The 25,812-nt window shown below is 37.2% G+C and overlaps 1 protein-coding gene across 2 annotated transcripts in view; it reads right to left on the reverse strand.

The window, feature by feature from the left end:
- Nucleotides 1-25,812, reverse strand: part of CDH18 (cadherin 18) — a 310,510-nt gene that overhangs the window by 9,034 nt on the left and 275,664 nt on the right. For both annotated transcript variants that reach the window (XM_070747111.1, XM_070747112.1), the window contains 2 exons: nucleotides 20,102-20,223; nucleotides 17,096-17,213 (listed from right to left, as the gene is read on the reverse strand). In XM_070747111.1, the coding sequence (XP_070603212.1) occupies nucleotides 17,096-17,213; nucleotides 20,102-20,223 (240 nt within the window). The remainder of the gene's footprint in view (nucleotides 1-17,095; nucleotides 17,214-20,101; nucleotides 20,224-25,812) is intronic.

A 25,812-nucleotide genomic window follows, 5' to 3' on the forward strand; every position in this document is an offset into this window, starting at 1 on the left:
TAAGTTCTAATTAGGTGGCTCTGCTCCTGTAACAACTACTTAAAATATCTTTCTGTAGAAAACCAGGAACTCTGTTAAATACAGATTGATCAAGAAGTATTTAAACATTTAAATGAATTGATAGCTTTTTCAAGCATGGAATCATATATATACATGAGTCTACGGAGAGGGGCAGCATACAAATCTGATTAATAAATTTATATATATATATATACATACATACATACATACATACATACACATACATACATACATATATATAATGCAGCATGTAAAAGAATTGCAAAAAGAAAAGTCCATTTGAGGATTTTCACAATTTCATAAACACACACACACATACACACACCATATTTTCTTCATACAGCTTCATTATATAAGCCCTTTGTTCTCTCTCTCTTCTTACTCATTCCTTCAGGAAAATAATACAATAAAAAAGAACATAAAATAGAATAAATCCCCTAATACAATTGTCTATTCCACAAAAGGATAGCTCCAGTCCCCTGATCATTTTGATTTCCTTTTTCTGAAGCTCTTCAAGCTTGATAATAATCCTTTTGAAAGTGAATAATAAGAATTGTACAAATATCGGAAGTTGGAGAAAAAGCATACTAAAGAAAAAAAATCTTCTGCTAGATTATCTTTCTTATAAATATTTCATTTACAAAAAAAATAAATAGGAAAGTTGTATGGGAATGACACAGCTTCATAAATTCTCTATAAGAAAAACAAAGTAGACAGAGTGTGTGTGTGTGTGTGTGTGTGTGTGTGTGTGTATGTATGTATGTATGTATGAGATTTGGTTTGAATGTAGCAAATAGATTGGGTGACTATGTTTTAGTGATTTGATTGGTTGGTGGAATCACACTTACTTGAAAGATTGATATGGTGATTATTCTGATATGTTTTTTTGTTTAAGGCTGGTTTCCAAATCTCTGGTAGGCGGGACGTATCATCTCTTTTATTCATGCATAGGGGGCGTTTCTCAATCTCTATAGCTTCTCTAGTAATTCTTCTGTATAAATTTTCTGTTTTGGAAAGTAATTTAGTTTTTTCAAAGTCAATTTCGTGCCCTGTTTTTTTAATGTGCTGGACAAGGGAGGAAGTCTTTTCTTCTTTTTTAACTACATTCACATGTTCTGCTATGCGTTGGCTCACTCTTCGATTGGTTTGTCCAATGTATGTGGCTGCACATGTTTTGCAAGGGATTTCATAGATTCCTTGGTGTTCTAGTCAGATTTTATCTTTTGAGTTCCTTAGGATGTTTGATATTTTTTGGTTAGTGACAAATGAAGTTTTAATATTATGTTTGTGCAGGATTTTACTAATTTTGTCAGTGGTGCCCTTGATGTAAGGGAGAAGGGTTTTCTTTTGGTAGATGGTGTGTCCTAGGGTGCCATTGGGTTTTTTATAGATTAGTACATCTAGAAAGGGAAGTTGATCATTGACTTCTGTTTCCATAGTAAATTGTATTTTGGGGTGTAGGCTGTTGAGATGTGTGAGGAAATTGTCTAGTTTTTCTCTTCCATGTGGCCAAATTACAAAAGTATCATCAACATATCTCAGCCAAAGTTTAGGTTTGTGTTTAGATTGCTCTAATTTTATTTATTTTATTTATTTATTTATTACTTAGATTTGTATGCCGCCCCTCTCCGAAGACTCGGGGCGGCTCACAACACGTGGAAACAAATCATAAATAATCTGACAAATTTAAAATATTTAAAGATTTAAAAAAGACCCCATATACTAACAGACATACACACAAGCATACCATATATAAATTAAACATGCCCAGGGGGAGATGTTTCAGTTCCCCCATGCCTGATGGCAAAGGTGGGTTTTAAGGAGTTTACGGAAGGCAGGAAGAGTAGGGGCAGTTCTAATCTCCGGGGGGAGTTGGTTCCAGAGGGCCGGTGCTGCCACAGGCTCTTCCCCTGGGGCCCGCCAACCGACATTGTTTAGTTGACGGGACCCGGAGAAGGCCCACTCTGTGGGACCTAATCGGTCGCTGGGATTCGTGCGGCAGGAGGCGGTCTCGGAGATATTCTGGTCCAATGCCATGAAGGGCTTTAAAGGTCATAACCAACACTTTGAATTGTGACCGGAAATTGATCGGCAGCCAATGCAGACTGCGGAGTGATAGTGAAACATGGGCATACCTAGGTTAGCCCATGACTGCTCTTGCAGCTGCATTCTGCACGATCTGAAGTTTCCGAACACTTTTCAAAGGTAGCCCCATGTAGAGAGCATTACAGTAGTCGAACCTCGAGGTGATGAGGGCATGAGTGACTGTGAGTAATGAGTCCCGGTCCAGATAGGGCCGCAACTGGTGCACCAGGCGAACCTGGGCAAACGCCCCCCTCGCCACAGCTGAGAGATGTTTTTCTAATGTGAGCTGTGGATCGAGGAGGACGCCCAAGTTGCGGACCCTCTCTGAGGGGGTCAATAATTCCCCCCCAGGGTGATGGACGGACAGATGGGATTGTCCTTGGGAGGCAAAACCCACAGCCACTCCGTCTTATCCGGGTTGACCTTGAGTCTGTTGACACCCATCCAGGCCCCAACAGCCTCCAGGCACCGGCACATCACTCCCGCCGCTTCATTGACTGGGCATGGGGTGGAGATGTAAAGCTGGGTATCATCCGCATATTGATGATACCTCACCCCATGTCCTTGGATAATTTCGCCCAGCGGTTTCATGTAGATGTTGAATAGCAGGGGGGAGAGGACCGACCCCTGAGGCACCCCACAAGGGAGAAACCTAGGAGTCGACCTCTGACCCCCCACTAACACCGACTGCGACCGGCCAGAGAGGTAGGAGGAGAACCACTGAAGAACAGTGCCTCCCACCCCCAACCCGTCCAGCCGGTGCAGAAGGATACCATGGTCGATGGTATCTAAAGCCGCTGAGAGGTCAAGGAGCACCAGGACAGAGGATAAACCCCTGTCCCGGGCCCGCCAGAGATCATCCATCAATGCGACCAAAGCGGTTTCCGTGCTGTAACCGGGCCTGAAACCCGACTGCTGGGGACCTAGATAATCGGCTTCTTCCAAGGACCGCTGGAGCTGGAGTACCACCACCTTCTCGACAACCTTCCCCATAAAGGGAAGGTTGGAGACTGGACGATAGTTGTTAAGCACGGCTGGGTCCAGGGAGGGCTTCTTGAGGAGGGGGCGCACGAGCGCTTCTTTATAGAGTGATGGAAAAACTCCCCTCCCCAAGGAAGCATTGGTAATCTCCTGGGCCCAGCTCCGTGTCACCTCCCTGCTGGCCGAAACCAACCAGGAGGGACACGGATCCAGTAAACAGGTGGCGGAACTCACAGCTCCAATGGCCTTGTCCACTTCATCAGGTGTCACCAGATCAAACTCTTCCCAGACAGGTGGACAAGTACGTGCCCCAGTCACCTCGACTGACTCGTTGTCAGTCGACTCTGTTTTACAATTGGAGTCGAGGTCGGCCCGGATCTGAGCGACTTTATCAGCGAAAAACGTGTTGAAATCCTCGGCACTACTCTGCAAGGGCTCTCCAACTCCCCCCTGGTTAAGAAGGGAGCGGGTCACCCTAAACAGAGCGGCCGGGCAGGATTCTGCTGATGCAATCAAGGCGGCATGGTACGCGCATCTTGCCGCCTTGAGCGCCACTTTGTAAGTCTTAATAAAAGCTCTTACAAGTGTTCGATCGGATTCAGACCTACTCTTCCTCCATCGCTTCTCTAGACGTCTCTTTTGACGTTTCAACTCCCGGAGCTCCTCGTTGAACCATGGGGCTCTACGGGGTCTAACGCCACGGAGAGGTCGCAAAGGTGCAATCCGGTCAAGAGCCCCTGCCGCAGCCCTGTTCCAGGCCTCCGCGAGAGACTCCGCCGAACTGTGGACGAGTGCCTCTGGAATAACCCCAAGCGCCATCTGAAAGCCTTCTGGGTCCATCAGGCATCTGGGGCAGAACATCTTCATTGGTTCCGCAGCTGGTTGGCGATGACAGGTGAGAGGGCTGATCCCATGGGGTCTCCCTCTATCTGTTTGTATCTTTGTTCATTATAGATGAAATATGTATTAGTCAGACAGTGGTTGGTTAGATCTAGGATATATTTGGGGGGCTTGTGTTTGTTTTGGATAGCTGTTAAGGCTTCTTTAATAGGTATTTGTGTGAAAAGGGACACGACATCAAAACTTACAAGTAGGTCACCAGGTTGTAGGTTTTGTTTCTTAATTATTTGTATAAAGTGGAATGAATTTTGTACATATGAGGTGATAGTCTCTGTATAGGGTTGAAGATATTTGGCTAAAAATTTGGCAAGATTTTGTAGAGGGGAGCCTATGGAACTATTTACAGCAACACGAAGCTTAAAACTTCAGCCTGATGATGGTGAATGTGATTTCACCAAAACGTCGCATAGACATGCAAAATATTACACAGGGCAAAACCCGAACTCAGAACAATCTACATACATATACCTGTGAAAATCTACGAAAACAAATATCTTACCTCTATGGGGAGGACACTTTCCTACTGACTAGGACCTATGAAAAACTTGAAGTCAGAAAAGCCTCCATCTTATGTGATCTCACATTCCTACGCAACTGCAGAGACAAAAGAATAATTCCCAAATACTTCCAACTAAAATTCCACCCAAAACCCCCAGCCATTGAGAGGATCCTAAAAAGAACTGAATTAGCCCTCAAATGGACTTTTCTTTTTGCAATTCTTTTACATGCTGCATTATATATATATACATATGTATGTGTGTGTGTGTGTGTGTGTGTGTGTGTGTGTGTGTGTATATATATATATATATATATATATATATATACACACACACACACACACATATAAAAATTTATTAATCAGATTTGTATGCCGCCCCTCTCCGTAGACCCAAAAATCAAGATCAAGAACTGCACAATGGTACCACCCTTCTCCCTTACATCAAGGGCACCACTGACAAAATTAGTAAAATCCTGCACAAACATAATATTAAAACTTCATTTGTCACTAACCAAAAAATATCAAACATCCTAAGGAACCCAAAAGATAAAATCTGACTAGAACACCAAGGAATCTATGAAATCCCTTGCAAAACATGTGCAGCCACATACATTGGACAAACCAATCGAAGAGTGAGCCAACGCATTGCAGAACATGTGAATGCAGTTAAAAAAGAAGAAAAGACTTCCTCCCTTGTCCAGCACATTAAAAAAACAGGGCACGAAATTGACTTTGAAAAAACTAAATTACTTTCCAAAACAGAAAATTTATACAGAAGAATTACTAGAGAAGCTATAGAGATTGAGAAACGCCCCCTATGCATGAATAAAAGAGATGATACGTCCCGCCTACCAGAGATTTGGAAACCAGCCTTAAACAAAAAAACATATCAGAATAATCACCATATCAATCTTTCAAGTAAGTGTGATTCCACCAACCAATCAAATCACTAAAACATAGTCACCCAATCTATTTGCTACATTCAAACCAAATCTCCACCCCCAACACTATATATAAGGAAGAAATGGCAGTTACAAACATTCCATATTTACAGCAACACGAAGCTTAAAATTTCAGCCTGATGATGGTGAATGGGAGAAGCAAAATGTAACCACTTTGCCTGTGTGTGTGTGTGTGTATGTTTTGCCTCCAGTAGTATGTGATGGAGGTTATGAAAGTGATTAGAAAAGTTGTGGTTAACAATATCTAATATCTATAATGGCTCACTCATGTTCCCACCTGCTTTTCTCTGTTATTCAGATCAGTAAGAAGACAAACAATTATGTTTTGTCAGAGTGAAAGAAGAGGTCCATTCTGAAAAGCCAATTACTTTGATCTATTGATACTAACAAGAAGAGAATACTTGTGGCTCAGGGTAGAACTGGTTTATTATATTTATTGTAGGTCAAGATTGAATTGATTTATTGCTAAAATGCCTATGCATAGGAATGTTCTCAACTAATGGTTAGCATTAGTTGTTAGATACAGTGCTTGTAGTTAGATACAGTGAATAGAATTCCAGAGGGTTGTACTTAGGTTTACATAAGGATTCTACGAGGGTCGCCCAGAACCTTTTCTCAGACTACAGTATTGGTACAAATGTGAAACTTTAGATACACATCATTTGAATTGTCAGGAGTGCGTGTGTAAATTTTGCGTTTCTTCAGACAGATAGCATAACTGCAACAGTATTTTGAAATTGTATCTGTAAGTGATGTATGTTACAAGCAGCGTGTCGTCATTGAATTTTTCACTGCAAAGAAAGAAACTTTTGGGAACATTCACAAATGTTTGTGTACAGTTTATGGAGAATCTGCAGTCGACAGAAGTACAGTTAGTCACCGGGCACAGAGGGTGAGGCCATTAGAAGATGGTTCAGCAGAGCTCCAAGACTACGTGACCAGAACAAGGAGTGGTACCAACAGGGCATACATGCCCTTGTGTCTCGCTGGAGGAAGGCCATAGAACGGGCCAGAGATTAGGTGGAAAAATAGGGATTGTGGAAGAAACATCATTCTTTCTTGTGTGTAAGTTTCATTGTGTTCAATAAATAATTGTTGAACAAAAAAAATGTGCTGCATTATTTTCTGGGCGACCCTTGTAGGTTGATCTCTCTTTTAACTCCATCCCCAGGTTCTGCCATTCCTTCTCCTACATGTTTCTGGATGGTGGATGCTTCTCCAGATGACATCCAGGGAAGTAACAGGATTATGCAACTGCCTTTGTGATATATTTGGGAATTTCTTCTAATATTTGATTAGCTTTTATGAAAAAAATGTATGCTAAGTAGCTTGATCGATTCTTCTGGGTTCTCACCATATTCTATATGATTCTAATGTCTGATGTGCAAAGGTATTTTAAAAAATACGCTAGAAAGACATGTAATTTTCACCATGTGTTTTACCAAGGGACTTTGAAAAGACAACAGTGAGCTGAGTGATTCCATCTGCTTTTATCAACAGGACTTTGCCTGAGTTAAGACATAAAAGCTTTTCTCATTTAAATTGGTCAGAAGAACACAATCAAATTCATAGCAAATAAAGTGCACTCTTATGTGTTTGAGTAAAGTGCTTTTACCAAACTGCACACTCAAAAGTAAAAGAGAAGATTATTTGATGTCTAGAAGAAGGTTCAAATTCACATGCATACACATATACCAAAATAAAAAAAAATCATGAGAAGGATAGGAACCCCCCCCCCCCTCAAAGTATCGCCTGTAAAGAGAAAAGGGCTGAAAGAGAATTGAAATGTGAGCACAGGTACAAATGAAAAAGGAGATAAAAGCAGAGAGAGAAAATTATATTTCAAAGATGAAAGACCAAGCTGGCTAAAAGAAAAGAACAAAAGCCATAAATGTGGAAAGATGCTTCTATAAAAGGCAATTTGTAGCATAATAGTAAAAAATAAAATTCACAAATATAGAAATGCATTAAGTATAGGAATCCTGAAAATCTGACATTTAAAACAAGTTTTGGGTAATATTTTCAGTGGGAAGAGAAGGAAGACTTTTGCAAATAACCATACTATGCACATGTCAAAATCTCGAGAACTGGGAGCATTCTATAATTTTATTTTTATTTAATTATAGCAATCCTCAATAGCAGATGAAATAAAATACAATTGTCACAATTTTATTTAAAAAAAACCCTCCTCTACCATCTGGATTCCAACGGACAGTTTTAAGGCAATAAAAAAATGCATTCATATGAAGCTAGAAATGTTTCTCACTATAGTTGACATACCAGAGTATCCTCACAGACTGTCAGAAATGAAAAATTCTAATATCTGCCATGCAAAGAAAATTTATTGATTTGCACCTAGATAGTTTTTCGGTCTCTAATAATAAAAACTAAAACCACTGAGTCACAGGAGAATCAAATATGAGAAAAATCAGTATGTTTTTACTCCACAGTAAGATTTATTTTAAAATAGTTACAACAGTACTTTCAAATATACTTGAAAAATATATGCTTATTATCCAATTATTCTTAATGTCCCTAGGCTTTGACGAAGCCAAGCAATAATAATCAATAGAATGAAGGACATGAAGAAGTAAATAGGTTGCTTCTCCATAGTAGGGACAGAATCAAACGTTGTGTGTCAGGCTAAAGCCAATATAGTTGATGTTTTTGGCCTCACACACTTTATGCCATTTTATTATGCATGCTTTACTGTGGGAACTTGGGAGAGGAGATTACATGAGGGCTATTTGCATGTAGTTATTACAAATTCTTTCTAGAAAGTCAGGGTCATTCTTTGTCTCTGCACTCTTGCACCTGCAGAAAAGGAGATGGTTGGATCTGCCAGGCTGGCAGTTGGATATTGGACAATGTTATGGACTTGAGGGACAATATTCAACTGGGATTCACCCAGATGTGCCAACATGGTTCTGCCAATAAATTGGAACTTTAGGAAGAACTTGCCTCGGACTCTGGTTTAATTTTAGAGGCTATTTGGAACCCTGACAGTGTGTGGGAATTGGCAAGATATCCAAATTATCTGATCTTCCCAAAACAAAGAATAGCTTTCTTCAGATCTAGATTTGCCCCTCATCACTTCTCCAGGGCAGGTATAAGAGAACACAAATAGCAGAATGGGTAGGTATAAATGGTAAATGAGAAATTTGATTTTATTTAGATGTAATTGGATTTGTATGCCGCCCCTCTCTGAGGACTCGGAGTTGAAGACATCTCACATGTTTTATTATACTGTGAGTTGTACAGAGTTCATAGGTCAGTAAATACTATCCCCTTACTAGAGAGATTGCCAGGGAGGGCAGACACAGGATTCAAACCTGATTATTACACACGCAGTGGCAAAATTCTGTGTCCCTGCAATGTCCACAAGAAAAAAAATTAGTTACAGAATTATAGCTGCCAACCTGGGGCAACCTTTTGAGGGTATCTCTGACAATTTTTGGAAAAATATATTTATGCACATACTTATCAGCTGTCCATTCACATAAACTAGGGAGTGATCCTAAAGATCTGAGGACAGGTATTTTCTTAACAGGGACGTAACCATAGACTATAAGTTTGAATACTATTTTTAATATATTGTAAACAGTGATGTTGATTGCTAACAGACCATAGTAAAGTTATATTCTATTCTATACGCTTATTATCCATGATTACCCTTGCATCATGAAGTTCATTATTAGTGTTAGTCTAACGGAGGGGAACACACTTTAAAGTGGAAAGTTGCAGTGTTGTTGGTTTTCTTTTTGATACATGTGAAAACTTTGAGGTTTTTCCAATGAGATACTATCTCCTTCCTCCCTCCCTCTCCTCCCTTTTCTTTCCTAGAAGCAGTGGAGGAAGGAACAATGGAGTCTGCATGTGACCATTTTTCCATTGTCTTTTTTCCTGCAAGCTTCACAAAAGCAAAGACTGCTAGTGGAAGGGTGATAAGGACTGTAGGAGGTTCAGCAATCATATCATTTTTTTCCTTGATTCCACAGTGACTTGTGGGACCCTGCCAGGAAAAGAGGATCATATAAACATGGCTGACTGTGACAGTGCAATGGTGGCACTGAAGAAACCATGTTTTTTTTTGTTGAAAAAGTTTTGCCTTTTCACTATAAGCTAAAATATATGAAGAATAGTTGCAGGAAATGGGTGTATCGAGTTTAATGAAAAGAAGAACTAGGGGTGACATGATAGCAGTGTTCCAATATCTCAAGGGCTGCCAAAAAGAAGAGGGAGTCAAACTATTCTCCAAAGCACCTGAGGGTGGAACAAGAAGCAATGGATGGAAACTAAACAAGGAGAGAAGTAACTTAGAACTAAGGAGAAATTTCCTGACAATTAGAACAATTAATCAGTGGAACAACTTGCCTCCAGAAGTTGTGAATGCTCCAACACTGGAAGTTTTTAAGAAGATGTTGGATAACCATTTGACTGAAGAGGTGTAGGGTTTCCTGCCTAAGCAGGGGGTTGGACTAGAAGACCTCCAAGGTCCCTTCCAATTCTGTTATTCTGATGGAGTGTTTCACCCAATTATGGTTACAAAGTATCAAACAGATATGAGAGTTTTAGTATTCTATAGATTAACACTCTCTACTGAAACCTGGATACTTACTCAAATTCTATTGATTAGTTGTTAATCTTACCAATATAAATCTATCAATCTGGTTGTTTTTCTTTTCCATACTCTAAATGGCAACTTTTCCCTACTCTAAATTTACCTTGCTGTATAACAAGAAATCAGAAATAATTCCTAATACTTGTTTACTTATAGTAGTATAATATAAACGCATAATATAAATACAATCAAATTATATTGATTTCAATTAATTAGCTAGGATTAGTTAGAATAGGATGGGAAAGTATCATTTGTAAGCAAATAATTTCTTAATATTTTTATTTGTTATTGATTTTTATTCTTTTTCCTATTTTCTTTTGTATGTTAATACTTTCTTTTTATTTAATACCTTATTTCCCTATTTGATTATTCATACTTTGTCATGTGTTGCTCTTGATATTGGTATTTCACATGAAGTTTAATAGTGATTTTTAATGCTTGTAAATGATATAGTATATTTAGTTGTTTTTAGTCATTTATTGGAATACAAGAAAAGCCTTTGTGTAATCATTTGATTTTCTTCTCCTTCTGCTGATTTATTCCCTCCCAAATATTCGTATCTAGTTATAATCTGTCTGTCTGTCTGTTTGTCTTTGCTTTGGTGATCACTCCCTCTGCTTTACCCAAAATGAATAGTTATGCATCGTTTTAAAATGTCTGTTATCAAATTTAAAACAGTTATTTCAGTTTAAAATGGATGTGGTTTTTTTTACTTTGGATATTATTTTGAACTTAAAACTTTTCAAAGTATCTTAAGAAATCTTGCCTGGAATACAAAATAGCTTTTTCCAATGGAAAACAGTTTGAAGTAAGGTATTTCAGGTAATCAAATGTAAAGCATTTAGCACATCAATAAAATCTATTTTTCACATTCTGATTCTACGAACATTCTCTTTTTAACACTGTTTAGGAATGTATGGATGATTATATACTGTCAACATATACATAAAAATGTAATCCTGTGGGAACAAAGGCAAACGTTTGTTACTATAGATACCACAATCAAAACTCATTAAAAGTACACCTGTAATGAAATGTTATTTCAGATTTACAATATAAAAAAGGCATATTCACTTGACTCTGTGCAACTACAAACAAAAAACTGAGGACCACCATGCTAGGTGCTACAGTTATTGGTTTTTCTAAATTTTTGGCAAACATGTGGATTATAAATGATTCTTTAAAAAATAAAATTATTTCACTATTTTAAAAATGAAGCAAGATACAAGGTATACATATTAGAAAATATCAAACATTTGATTTGCAAAAATTAGAATTTATTTCAGTGGGAATTAAAATGGGAAATAAAATTATTTTGCACATAAACTCCCAATTACAACTCAAAGAGCCAAGACTTAGATAATAGGAATTTATGCACCAAATGAAGACATTGTTACCTTTTTCAAAGGATTTTGATGGAGATTTGTAGATATATTAATCGACTTACCATAGGAAAATTAATGTTTAACGGCTTACTGAAATCATATAATTTGCCACAAAAAGACAGAACTTTTGAGAAAGATTTTAAGACAACACACAGGAAACTACCAAAATTCTTTTTGATATGATGGACAATTTAAAACTGAGAGGTATATGGAGACACGAAAATGCTAATACAAAAGAATATACTTATTTTTCTAAATAACACAGTTGTTCTGAAGCATCAATTGGCATTATGTCAACTGGTCTGTGTTGCTATAAAGATAATAACAGTGTATGTTTAAGTCTATTTAAATAATACTGCTTAAATGAGAAATGGCAATTCTTTCTTGGTCCCAGAGAATGAGTTTCCTCGTGATCATCTTCCCAACATAATTTCAAGCAAATAAATATTCATTGTTTCTCAGCATGACATGGGTTAGATATTCAAACAGATTTGTAAAGTGAAAACAATTGTATATACTATTCCATTTTGTCTCAGGCATTTGTAACATTACAAGAAACACATCAAGAAACCAATAGCATAGGAAGACAATAATAATACTTTATTGAACAGAATTTTGCAACTTAGTTTCTTAAACATTACTGCAGTGTTTCCCAACCTTGGCAACTTGAAGATATTTGGACTTCAACTCCCAGAATTCCCCAGCCAGTGGATGGGAATTCTGGGAGTAGAAGTCCAAAGTTGCCAAGTAGAAGTTGCCAAGTAGAAGTTGCCAAGGTTGGGAAACACTGCACTACTGAGTTAGACAGGGCCAACCTGATCATCTTCCTATCTCCTTTTTAATGGCTAAAGGAAGGTTTATGTCTTCTAATTCCAGTAATGGTTTCTGAATATTTCCTCCAAGGCATCTCTAGCTCTCTACAAATAGCTACCCAAATGATTTTTAACTGTTGAATGAGCTGGGCAAAGTTAAAGGAGTAGTGGGAGTTCAAAGAAAATGACAGCTATCGCATTGTGGAAGAGATATTTGCTTCCAAATCCTGTTATTCTGTAACAATTTTCTACAAACTGAACATTTCTCTACAGCAGTGCTGCTCAAATATTGGGGCTGTCCCTCCTAGAGGGGGGTGCAGAGGGATGCAGGGGCGGGGGGTTTGACACAGGGAAATGTGCCCTTTTTTTGGTGTAGGAAGTAGGGTTTATTTGCAATGAACAATATCACACAGCACAGAGCAGTATAAATGAAGCGCAGATAACAAACCCTAAGAGACACCATGGAGAAATATTTAACACGGTTGAAAAGAAAGGAGGAGAGAGATGGAGATAATGAGACAAAAATAAGGCTTCTGAAAGCTAAGACGAGGAAATATGACGAAGCCTACGTAGTGCTTAGTTTCACTGTGACTGTGGTGGGAAATGAGGAAAGACCAGTATTTTTACTGTGTCTAGAAATGTTGGCAGCAGACAGCATGAAGCCAAATAATTTAAGAGGTCACATTACACCCCAATCATGCGGATAAGTTGCTTGAGGTTTTTCAGCTAAAATGTGCCGAATATCGCAAACAATCGTTCCAGCAGAGAGTTGGGGGGATGCAAAATTTATTTATTTATTTGATTTATATCCCACCCCTCTCCAAGAACTTTAGTTCTTTCTGGAGTCGGGGGGGGGGGGGGTAGTAACAAAAATAATTGAGAAGCATTGCTGTACAGTAAGAATTGTGGGGAGAAAGGCTTGTTGACAATGTTGCCTCTAAGAAAATGCTACCTTCATTCAGTGATGCCCCCCCCATCTCCCAACATTGGAAGAACTAAATCTTGAATATCTAGACCAGTGGTTCCTAACCTTTTTGTGCCCATGCGCCACTTAAGCATCTCTAAAATCCTGATGTGCCCCCCACCAACGATATATAATTTTTACTATTCAAAAGGTGAACTTCTACTCATGTGGAGGAAGCGTAAAAGGCCATTAACTTGGCCTTTAAACAAGGTTCCAATTGTTCCTATTAAAAATCAAATTGCCCCCCTTTGTAAGACGTAGGCCCCACATTGGGAACCAGGGATCTAGACTTTCCCCTCTTTACCTTTACAAAGAGCTATAAAAAGACAGCTGTTCAAAAAGACGTTTGAGGAAAAATAAATTACTGCTACCCACAAATGGGTAGCATTCATTTTCTACAAATTTTTGGATCTTGGTGGTGGTAGGCACTGTTCCCTGCAACGTTTGGGGTGTGCATGCAAAAACCAAATGCCGCACAAGGTTTTCAAACCCCGCGCGGTGGAGCCGAGAGCATTTCTCCCCACCTGACAGCTGATCTGCCCCTCCCAAGCTCCCCATGGGCTACCCCACCAGGCTTCTCCGGCTCTGTCTGGGGACCACACCCTGCCCATCCCTGTCAATATTCATCCCAGCACCAGGAAGAAACATGAAGAACCCCCCCCCCCCAAAAAAAAAACCAAAACAGGAGGAGGCAGCGATTGGATGGCCTTGCCACCTGTGCACAGAAGCGGCGCCCTAGGGAAAAAGCAGCGGTCATTCCTGTTGCTCAGCTGATTGCCTCACCCTTCCTTCACCTTTGTCTTTAAAGCTTACGCCGGAGCACCCAGACCCCCCCCCCCCCCCACAGAGGCACATGGCATAGGTAAAATTATTACATAGGTAAAATTAATGGAAAATACATAGGATAAATAAGAGGTACAGTATATGATATGTACTGTATGATTTTATGACTTCGCCTTATTAATTTAAAATATACTTGGAAATGTAGAAGATTGATGAAAGTTAATAATAGTAAATGCTAAGTGCCTGAAAATTAATTGAGCTTGGAAATATTGAATGGAATTATTTAAGAAATGAAGATTTAAAGCATGGATTTATTAATAGTTGTGGTTTTGGTTTTGCTGTTTTTTTTAGTTTTAATAGTAATAGATTTTGTTTTTTTTAATTATTAATTTCTTTTAATAAAAAAGATTTTTTTTTACTATTAATTAGAAAAAGGTTGTATAAAAGTTTTTAGTTTCTTTTAAGAAGAATGTATAAGAAGGAGGAGTAGGCATGATGGCCTATCTGGATTTGTATTAATTGAAATATAAAATAACGGACTAACATAGTGGGAAGGGACTTTATTCTGCCCCAGCACCGAGCCCCAAATAATTAGGCAACAGGTTGTCTTGGGTGACATCTGTGCTCAGGCATGAAAAAGTGCCACTCAGACACTATACTTTTCCGCCCACACCGAAAAAAAATTAGAGGGAACATTGGTGGTAGGTATTGATTATTAAATCTTATATACAGTACCTACAAAATGAGCTGTAAATAGCTTATGGACTCCAATTCCATATCACATCTGACATTAGGGTTCCTTTAAAATAAAAGTTACAGACCCCTTAATTGTATTTTTCATTATACAGATCTCCCAGTTGATTTAAATTTGATCTTTACTAATATTAGGTATAAGGATTTTGAAAATCCTAAAAAATGTTAAACTGCCAAGAAAGCAGTTTTAATCCATGTATTTGTTTTAATCCAAGCTGCTCTGCAAGGACAAAAGTGACATTAAAAAAATGAAATAGTTTCTACTTTAAAAAAAAAAAAAAAAACCCTTACATTATTCTACAAACACTTCCATGTGATATTTGTATTTTGTCATTTCTCTTTAGTTTTTTATTTCTTTTTCTATCTAAATAAATAAAGAAACAGATAGAGAGATGTTCTGATATTAGAGGTAGAGTTGGGTCATGTCAACAGGATAAAAGTGAGAGAAGAGGAACATGCCTTGTTTCAGACTTTTCTGACTTTTGCTGCTACTAGGACCAGGTATGAAACTAGGTCCTTTTTTCTACATATTAAAGAATATTTGAGGACTGCAAATCCCATTTTTCTGCAATGCACATGAAATGCCTCCCAAATTGCTCTCTGGTTTTGGAAATTGATGCTAGAAAATCATGGGCTCTGAGGTTTCCACAGGGGCTGGATGGCATCTTCGAAGATCCAATTGTCCACTTCAACAGTGGACATTTCTCTCTGCCCTAAAAGGTGGAAATCTAATATATTTTGTACTTGCTGAGAGGCCTCTTCAAAGCCAAGAAGATTGCATTACGAAAGAACAAAGGGGTTAGCATTAAATAGCAAGGGCAACAGCAGTGAATTTCTAATAAAGTAAAAGAAGCTAACTCCCATAATTGTTTCCACTTCTCTCTATCCGTATGCTTTTCAATTATTTTCCCCAGTACATTCCTCTGAAGGGGAAACCTTTTAAATTTCCCATTTCACATGTCAGTTTCTCAACATGTCAAAAACATTTTTAAAGCTAATTGGCTCTCGCCCCAAAGAATCTAAAACTATGACAAAAACATGGATTCAAGGAAACAAAGCAGCCAAGTACACAAACAATACTGTAGCAAAATACAACCACAAATCTGATGTACACTCTGGGTTTAATTGCAAATATCCCTGTTTGGCTAGCCGCCATGAATGCAATAACATTCTAGTTTCAAAAGTTAAAATCTTATTATTGCATTAGATTCTTAATGTTCATGGAATGTTCATATCCAAAAATGGAAATGGATTATATTATCTTCTCCAGGGTGGTGTTGGTTTCTTTGTTTTGATTTCTCAGTCTAATCTAAGCACTGAAATTTCTGGGTTGTCACCTCTCCATCTAATAATAAGATACAAGCTTATTTAATTTTTACAGGACAACCAAGGATGATCAAATATTACTTCTGGGCTGGACTAAAGCCAGCTGCTGGAGACATCATTTATGTAATTTCCTAGCATTATTACCCTGCCTTCTTCTAGGATGTTTTAATTAAACTTCTATTTTTTAAAAAAACTTTTTTTTATTTTTAGAATCCTTAGGGAGTTAGGTGGCACACAAATTGAACTAAATAAATTAATTAATAAAATTTATAATTCAGCCAATATTCCTGGAAGTTCCCAGGTGCTTCCCCATTCAATTCCTAATAAAAATAGCTGTTGCTTAGCTTCTAAGTTCAGCCAAGGTTGTTAGGTGCTACTTGATTTATTGATTTGTAAATGGTCATGTTGCTTTTCTATAAGCATTACATTTTTTATAAAAGTTTATGCAGCAAGAAAAGATATGTTATTGAACATATTAGTATAAAACAAAGCATTATCATATCTATTTTATTGAATGGATTTTTTAAGCTGAAATGAACAGTGGCAATGTTTTAACATGATAAGCAATATTTTCTTCTTTTCCCCAATTCTGACTTTTCAGAGAGACAATTAACCCACTAATGTCTGCCATGAGAATGGACATCTTTAACTAAGAAATTGAAGCTTCATAGTTCCAGCAAATCATTGTAAAATATTTTAAACTGTATACAGCATAAATGAGAAATACAACAATATATAGTTAAGAGTAGACAAAATGGCAAGGTTATTTTCCCCCAGATGATATATATAAAATGTTTTTTTAGCTGGAATTTTAAAATTAAGGGAGACTAGGATGGTCCCATTCCGACATAAACACACACACACACACACACACACACACACATATATATGGCACCCTTTGTTATCCTGATTGATTATGGTTTTTGCACATTGGCAAAAGTGATTCTGTTCAACGAGACACTGAAGTAAAACATATCCAGTCAGTTATGTGTTTTTTATTTACCTTCATTATCCTTTATTGTAAAGTTGGGATTCAAAGAAAAATGGTCATCTAGAGCAAAATGAAAGCTTCGCCCTTCTGTAATGTCATCTCTGTCAGTGGCACTGATCGTCTGAATAACCTGGAAAGAACATAGGATAGAGGGTCTAATTAACTTTGAATTGGATTTTAATTTTAACAGAACTCAGTAAGATCATGTAAGCTCAGCTTGTTGACACAGTATTCCTCTGATCTGGTGCCAAGTATATTACTTTAGACTTGGCTGATGTCATTTATTAGTCTATTAGATTTATTTGCAGAGGACAGCATTTAAGCAATATCATGAAATGAACTAAACACAACCTCAGCACTCAGATTTATTCATTTATTTTCTGAACAATGAAGACCTGTGGTTGTGCAGTGGTTAGAATGCCCGCAGCCAGGAGTTCGACCCTGACCAGCTCAATATTGACACAGCCTAAACTCAGGATCCAGATTGTTGTGTACAAAATGCTGACGCTGTAAGCTATTCAGAGAATGCTGTAAAGTACTGTGGAGTCTAAGTGTTATTGCTATTTACATACTATACTGCTCAAAAAAATAAAGGGAACACTCAAATAACACATCCTAGATCTGAATGAAAGAAATATTCTAACTGAATACTTTGTTCTGTACAAAGTTGAATATGCACAACAGCTTGGGAAATTGCTTGTCAATCAGTGTTGCTTCCTAAGTGGACAGTTTGATTTCACAGAAGTTATATTGTGTTGTTTTAAGTGTTCCCTTTATTATTATTTTTTGAGCAGTGTAGTTGAACAGAAAAATATTTATATATGACTATATTTAAGCTACTTGTTTATAATTCTATTGTACATCAATAGAATCATAAACTTGGAAGGAATTGTATAATCAGTGTCGGAAGGGATCTCAGAGGATATCTGGTCTAGTTATGTGCTCAGGGAATGTTCTCAGGGAAGTATTTTCAGCAGAAAAATATCCAGTCTCTATCTGAAAACCTCCAGTGAAGGGAAACATGCCACTTTGTAAGGCAACTTGATGGCTGCATGATTGATAGGATTTGTAACTGCTCCCAATCGGTTGCATAAATCTTATTAACACTTTTTTGACTTGCTTGAGATTGCAATGCCATTTCAATCTTCTCTTAAAATGTGGACTAACCATCATAACTATTCACTCTTTTTAAATAAAATATGTCCCATGAAATTAAGATTTGGTTCATGAATAATTGGGGCATTTATTCAAAATACATTTGTGTCTTCAAGTTAGATTTTAATCCTGATAAATGCCCTCTCTCAAAAAACAGTAACTTCAAAATCTTTGAATCCTAGTGGACAATCACTTAAACATGAGCCAGCAGTATGCAGCATCATGTAAAAAAGCTAATACAATCCTTGATTGTATAAACAGAGGCATAGAATCAAAATCACATAAAGTACTAGTACTACTTTATAAATCCTTACCAAGACCACCCCTGGAATAATGCATCCAGTTTTGGTCACTACATTACAAAAAAAAAGATGTTGAGACTTTGGAAAAAGTGCAAAGAAGAGGAACTAAGATAATTAAGGGCTTGGAAACAAAGATATATGAAGAACAGTTTTAGGAATTGGGCATGGCCAGTCTAGAGAAAAGAAGGACTAGGGATGACATGATAGCAGTATTCCAGTATTGGAGGGGTTGCCATAAAGAAGAGATGATGATAATAATAATAATAACAACAGCAACAACAGAATTGGAACCCCCTGCTTAGGCAGGAAACCCTACACCACAGGTCATCAACTTATTTTCCAAAGTACCAGAAGGCAAGAAAAGAAACAATGGATGGAAACTAATTGAGGAAAGAAGAAGCCTGGAATTAAGAAGTAACTTCCTAACAGTGAGATAATTAACCAATGGAACTACTTGCCTTTAGACATTGTAGGTGCTTCATCATTGGAGATTTTTAAACAAAGACAGGAAAGCCACCTGTCTGAAATGTCACCTGTTTGAGCAGGGGGATGGACTAGATCTCCAAGATTACTTCCAGTTGAATTCTGATTGACTGAATTATAGAAAGTGTTCAGAGTAGAAAATTCTATTTTCTACTATAGTCAGAAATAATAATAATAATAATAATAATAATAATAATAATAATAATAATAATAATAATAATAATAATAATAAAAACCTACTGGAACAATGAAACCAATGTGATAGACTAGAAGAGATGAAGATACACATTCCAGAGAAGAGTCATAAATGAGGTATTTTCACCCACAATGTCAGTCTCTGGATTGGTGTTGCTAATTCAGTGCAGCAGCAGTCGACATGATTTACAGCCGCCTACGTATGCATTGCCAGGCAAAATGATTAAATCAGAAAAATAGTAACACTGGGGATTATGTTATTTCTCCAATTATAATTTAGGTCTGACGTGCAGCATGAGCAAAAATCTGACAACTACTATATGCACTTCATTTTACCCCATATAAAGTGAAGACAAATTGGGAGTAAGACATTGTTCAGACTGAGAAAGAAAACTCCAGGGTTTGTGCTTATGTTTGGTAGGGTGGGGCTGGGGAACCTCTGCCTATGTCTCTGCATAAGAAGTTTGCTTTAATATAAATACTGTATATATTCATTTAAGTAAATGCATTATCATTTACTATGAACATTGTCAAAACTTTTAAACTGTCATAAGGAGAATCACCCCCCCCACACACACCCAACTTGAGATATTTGCAGAACAGTTCTCAGGCATAACATTGCAAACTTAAGGAATCAATCAATGAATATGGAGCAAATCATCTTTGAATTACATTCTAACCGAATACTTTGTTCAATGTTATAACATTATTAAGATTTCAATATGCCAGAATATTAACATAAATGCATCGAAGAATTACATCTTCTGTCTCAGGTTTTGTACAACTGACCAGCTGTTTAAGAAGCAATTTATGCTGCTACCCCTGACTTTTTTCCCATTGATCTTTTTTGGACTTAACCTTAACTGTGTAATTAGCAACTGACCTGGCTGGGCTTTGCATTCTCACAGACAATGACATCATAATCCCTGGCAAGCTCCGGAGGGTGGTCATTAACATCGAGAATTTTAATTTCAACAGGGACATGGCTCAAGAGCCCAGGGCTGTCTGTAAAAAAAAAAGAGAACCACACAATTTAAATATATATATACATGTGCAAATAAAGCATTATAATAGCCATTATAGAATCCACTCAGACTGTCAAAGCTTGTCTTTCCCTGGTACTCTCCATGGTCCTGAAAGAAGCTGGGAAAGTAGTTCACAACAACTTGTTAGAAATCTAGGTATTTCCTCTGAAGAAGATGATTTTGGAGGAAGCCAATACAATAGCCTTCTGACACAGGTAAAGCTTGCTAAGTTTTCAAAAATTGAACCCATGTCATTAAACAAAAGATTTGTAAAGTGTAGGATGTGACTTGCTATAGAAAAAAAGAAACTTTTTGAGAGTCTATTGAATATTCTTATGTTATCAAGAAAGCAATAATCAGCTAATTTCATTAGAGGTTACAGGTTAAGTTATAATAAATAATTAGGAGCTCTGATCTGTTAAAGCATGGAAAAAAGTCAATTAAAATATTAAGAAGTTAAAGATCTTCACATCATATGCTTTTTCTATTGCTTTTGTTTTGGGAACATTATTTTAAATTTGGTAATAACACATAAAAAATTAAACCACTCTGATTTTTATTTTGTTTTTAAAAAGGATATAAAATTAAAATAAGTAGGCAAATGAATCACAAATAAAAATGAAAGAAAGTGCTATTCCCCTACTGAAAAAAGAGAAAAGCCCCATCTATTCCTATCTCTATAAGAAAATATTCAACAACCTAAATGTTTCCCCATCAAATTGCCATTGTCATTGAAACTTTTGTAAAACCAACTGATATGTTGATTACAGTCACAATCCATTCCATAAATTTTATTATTTTAAGTGTCTTATGTGCCTGCCTTACAAAACTACAGGCAAAGAATACATGAAAATCTGGAACATATTTCTGCATAGCATATACACAATTTGGTTACTTTTTGTATTATTTGGCATATAATGGCATTTTAACAGAACTTTATTGAAAATAAAGTATAAACATAAAGTACAAGAAAAAATAAACATAAAGTACAAGAAAAAATAAACATAAAGTACAAGAAAAAAGTATAAACATAAAGTACTAGAAAACAACTTTCTTTGGTTCAGACACAAAGATAAACTCAATGATCTTTCAAACAGAATAAACCATAGCATACAGTACTCTTATAAAAAAGAACACTTCTAAACATCAAATCCCAAGGTTAAAATTTAGTTTCTTTCAGTTTAAAGCAAAAAGTTAAAAAGTGGTTTCCAAGTAGAACTGAAGTTAGGGAAAGTTTATTCTTTAATCACAATAGTCAATTTTGCCATCTCCAAGTAAACTCTCCAACTTTGCTAACTATTCTTCCATTGTAGGTATTTGTGACTGTGGTACCAGTGGTGGGCTACTAGCCGGAATGCCTAATTGGGCTTGCCTCCATGGCTCTGGAGGTCCCATGAGTTTCAGCAGAGTTATGCTGCTGTGCCTGCCAGATAGCAAAATCGTGCAGAGAACGCAGGTGCGCTTGTGTTCCAGCAAAGTTTTTTGCTATTCTGCTATCTGCACAGGTGCAGCAGCATAACTCTGCTAAAACTCACGGGACCTTCAGAGCTGCGGAGATGAGCCCGATTAGGCGTTCAGGCTAGTAGCCCACCACTGTGTGGTACTGATATTAGTACCAATAAATCTCAAGAAAAATGGCAGGCCCAAAGATACAAGGCCCAAAGACTTCTTGACTTGCATTTGAATTGTTCTCTGTTCCATTGTGATTGAATTTGATGAAGTTCTAAATTCCTCTGCAAGTCACCTTGTATTACAACCTTATGCTATTTTTCTTAGGAGTAAATACTATTGAATTGGAAATAGTTCCAAAGAAACCTTAGTAAAAATGGACGTATGAATGCAATGCCTTTTGTCCACAAACATTAACATTAAAAAAAAATTATCCAATTTTTAAGATTGGAACATTTGTAGACTTAATTTTAAAATCCTATTTTAATAATAATAATAATAATAATAATAATAATAATAATAATAATAATAATTTATTAGATTTGTATGCCACCCGTCTCCGAAGACTTGGGGCAGCTCACAGCAATAATAAAACAATATTACAATGAAACAAATCTAATATTAAAAACATGTAAAACCCCCTCATTTAAAACCATGCAGCACACACATACCAAACATAAAATATAAAAGCCTGGGGGAGGTGTCTCAGTTTCCCCATGCCTGGCAATACAGTTGGGTCTTAAGTAATTTGCGAAAGATAAGGAGGTGGGGGCAGTTCTAATCTCTGGGGGGAGTTGATTCCAGAGGGTCGGGGCCGCCATAGAGAAGGCTCTTCCCCTGGGACCCGCCAAACGACATTGTTTAGTCGACGGGACCTGGAGAAGGCCAACTCTGTGGGACCTTATCGGCCGCTGGGATTCGTGTGGTAGAAGGCGGTTCCGGAGGTATTCTGGTCCTTCCGGAGGTATTTTCCCTTTTGAGAGACAAAATGCACAAATATTGCATTAAGGGAACAGTTTTGGTGTGTTTTTTTCTTCAGCCATATATAACATATTTAATTAGAATTAAAATTTAAAAATATTAAAATAAAGTTTATGTTTAAATTTAAAATCCATTAAAGTCCATAATGCTGATATTCTTAAGCATGTTCAAATCAATATGCTGAAATCAATTATATCCAGATTTTACTACTCTATACTTTTCACTGAATGGATTCTTCTCACTTTGCTTCTTTTGAGAAATATAAACAACCAACAAATTAGGGAAAAAATCTTAGCACGATCAGGTTTTATCACCATCTTATAGGATGTTTGAATGCTCTTTGGCTCCCACGGTAAATTATAAATGCAAAATGAATCAAGAGAGAAATGGGAAAGAAGTTGCCCTTTAAATAATTTACCAAACAAAAACAAATCTCCAATAAATTAGCCATCAGGATGAACAAAACAGTTTCATTAGCAGTGTTGTTGCATAGGCAATCATCCAGTATTCTCTGCCAAATACAAGGCAGGTTAGGGGATTAACATGCTGTAACAATTATGCGTGCAAATGAATGTTACATTATGCATTGGAGTTACAATCCTGTAATAAAGTTTGAACAATGAAAGGTTGAACTCATTTACTTTAATTATCAGGTACCAGACTTATCAGCCTGATAATTTACTATGATGGTAATACTAGAGTACTAGAAGCCAAGTAAAATTGGTCAGTTTGCTCCGGGTTTAAGCTTTACTCATTTTAAACATTAATAAATGTCACAGAAAATGGACACCCTGGTATTTTTAACCTACTTTTTGATTGAAAACAAAAATATTTCTTCTTCTGAATCGGGAAACTAACTTTCTACATTCTGTTTTTGATATTATTATTATTATTATTATTATTATTATTATTATTATTATTATTAATTGGATTTGTATGCCGCCCCTCTCCGCAGACTCGGGGCGGCTAACAACAGCAGTAAAACAGTAAACAAAATCCAATACTAAAAAGCAGTTAAAAAACCCATTATATAAAGACCAATCATACAGACAAACATACCATACATAAAATTGTGAAGGCCTAGGGGGAAAGTGTATCTTAGTTCCCCCATGCCTGGCGGCAGAGGTGGGTTTTAAGCAGCTTACGAAAGGCAAGGAGGGTGGGGGCAATTCTAATCTCTGGGGGAAGTTGGTTCCAGAGGGTCGGGGCCACCACAGAGAAGGCTCTTCCTCCGGGTCCCGCCAAGCGACATTGTTTGGTTGACAGGACCTGGAGAAGACCCACTCTGTGGGACTTAACTGGTCGCTGGGATTCGTGCGACAGAAGGCGGTCCCTGAGATATTCTGGCCCTGTGCCATGAAGGGCTTTATAGGTCATAACCAACACTTTGAATTGTGACAGGAAACTGATTAGCAACCAATGCAGACTGCGGAGTGTTGGAGAAACATGGGCATATCATCTTGGCTGCCATTTTAAGATTCAGAACATAGAGTATATTGTTTGACTTCTCTACTTCAGCATTCTCTGGGACTCCCATTGGAATTTTTGTATATTGTTGGACCCAGAGAGGTTTTTTTTTTTAGTGGGGGGATGAGATACCTAAAATTGAGACTAGATTAATTTGAATTTTATTAAACCATCTACTGTCCAAACACTAATGTGCTTCCAGAACAATCTAAAATACTAAACTCACTAGGAAAAGAACCCAGAAAAATATCTCAAAAGAGTCTAAGCCTCCAGCTCAGTTATACACACAATTTAAGAGTTACTGACATAAACATTAAGAACTTCCCAGAACTTTGGAATAAGGAGATGGTTTATCAAATCAGTGGCCTCACACTCAATTAATTTTTAAACACTGTTTTGCATGATTATTGTACAATGTAGTAGATACTCAAAAATGATATTTAAACATTTTACGTTGGATAAATTAAAGATCTGAAGGAAGTTTTAAAGCATACTTGATCTCCAGATGTCCCATTTTAGTTTAGGAGGATACAGTTTACCTTTACTTGATACAACCCCCCACAAACCCTGATCTTCATGATATCACTTGCCTCTCACCCCTGTCTCATAGAAACATAGAAGACTGACGGCATAAAAAGACCTCATGGTCCATCTAGTCTGCCCTTATACTATTTCCTGTATTTTATCTTACAATGGATATATGTTTATCCCAGGCATGTTTAAATTCAGTTACTGTGGATTTACCAACCATGTCTGCTGGAAGTTTGTTCCAAGGATCTACTACTCTTTCAGTGAAATAATATTTTCTCACGTTGCTTTTGATCTTTCCCCCAACTAACTTCAGATTGTGTCCCCTTGTTCTTGTGTTCACTTTCCTATTAAAAACACTTCCCTCCTGAACCTTATTTAACCCTTTAACATATTTAAATGTTTCGATCATGTCCCCCCTTTTCCTTCTGTCCTCCAGACTATACAGACTGAGTTCATGAAGTCTTTCCTGATACATTTTATGCTTAAGACCTTCCACCATTCTTGTAGCCCGTCTTTGGACCCGTTCAATTTTGTCAATATCTTTTTGTAGGTGAGGTCTCCAGAACTGAACACAGTATTCCAAATGTGGTCTCACCAGCGCTCTATATAAGGGGATCACAATCTCCCTCTTCCTGCTTGTTATACCTCTAGCTATGAGCCAAGCATCCTACTTGCTTTTCCTACTGCCCGACCATATTTGTTTGATAAACGGTCTCTTTGATATGTTCAAGCAAAAGCTAGTCAGTCATCTGCTTTTACTTGGGAGAAAAACAAAAATCTGTAGAGAACAGCCTGGTGGTTGTTTTGTTTTATTTTGTTTTACATTTTCTCACATGCTTCATTTCTGTGAATGCTTATCTGCCCATAAAAAACCATAAAATAAGAGAAAGGTAGACAACCAGGACAATAGTTGAGTTAGAGGAGAAGATAAAACAAACAAAAACCCAGCACTTAGCTTTCTGGCTATCTTTTGTAGCAAAACTTGGGGAAACCAAACAGAACAAAGTCAATCTTTCTCCTCTTCCTTATATGGCCACAAAAATATTGACTGGGCTATAAAAGTATACTCTTTTAGAATCCTTCTGTGAGTGTGCACAAGAAACTTTTTATGGTCACTGTTATGTTTTGGCATTTCAGGTTA

This window comes from Erythrolamprus reginae, chromosome 3 (assembly GCF_031021105.1).
Source record: "Erythrolamprus reginae isolate rEryReg1 chromosome 3, rEryReg1.hap1, whole genome shotgun sequence".
Taxonomy (NCBI): domain Eukaryota; kingdom Metazoa; phylum Chordata; class Lepidosauria; order Squamata; family Dipsadidae; genus Erythrolamprus; species Erythrolamprus reginae.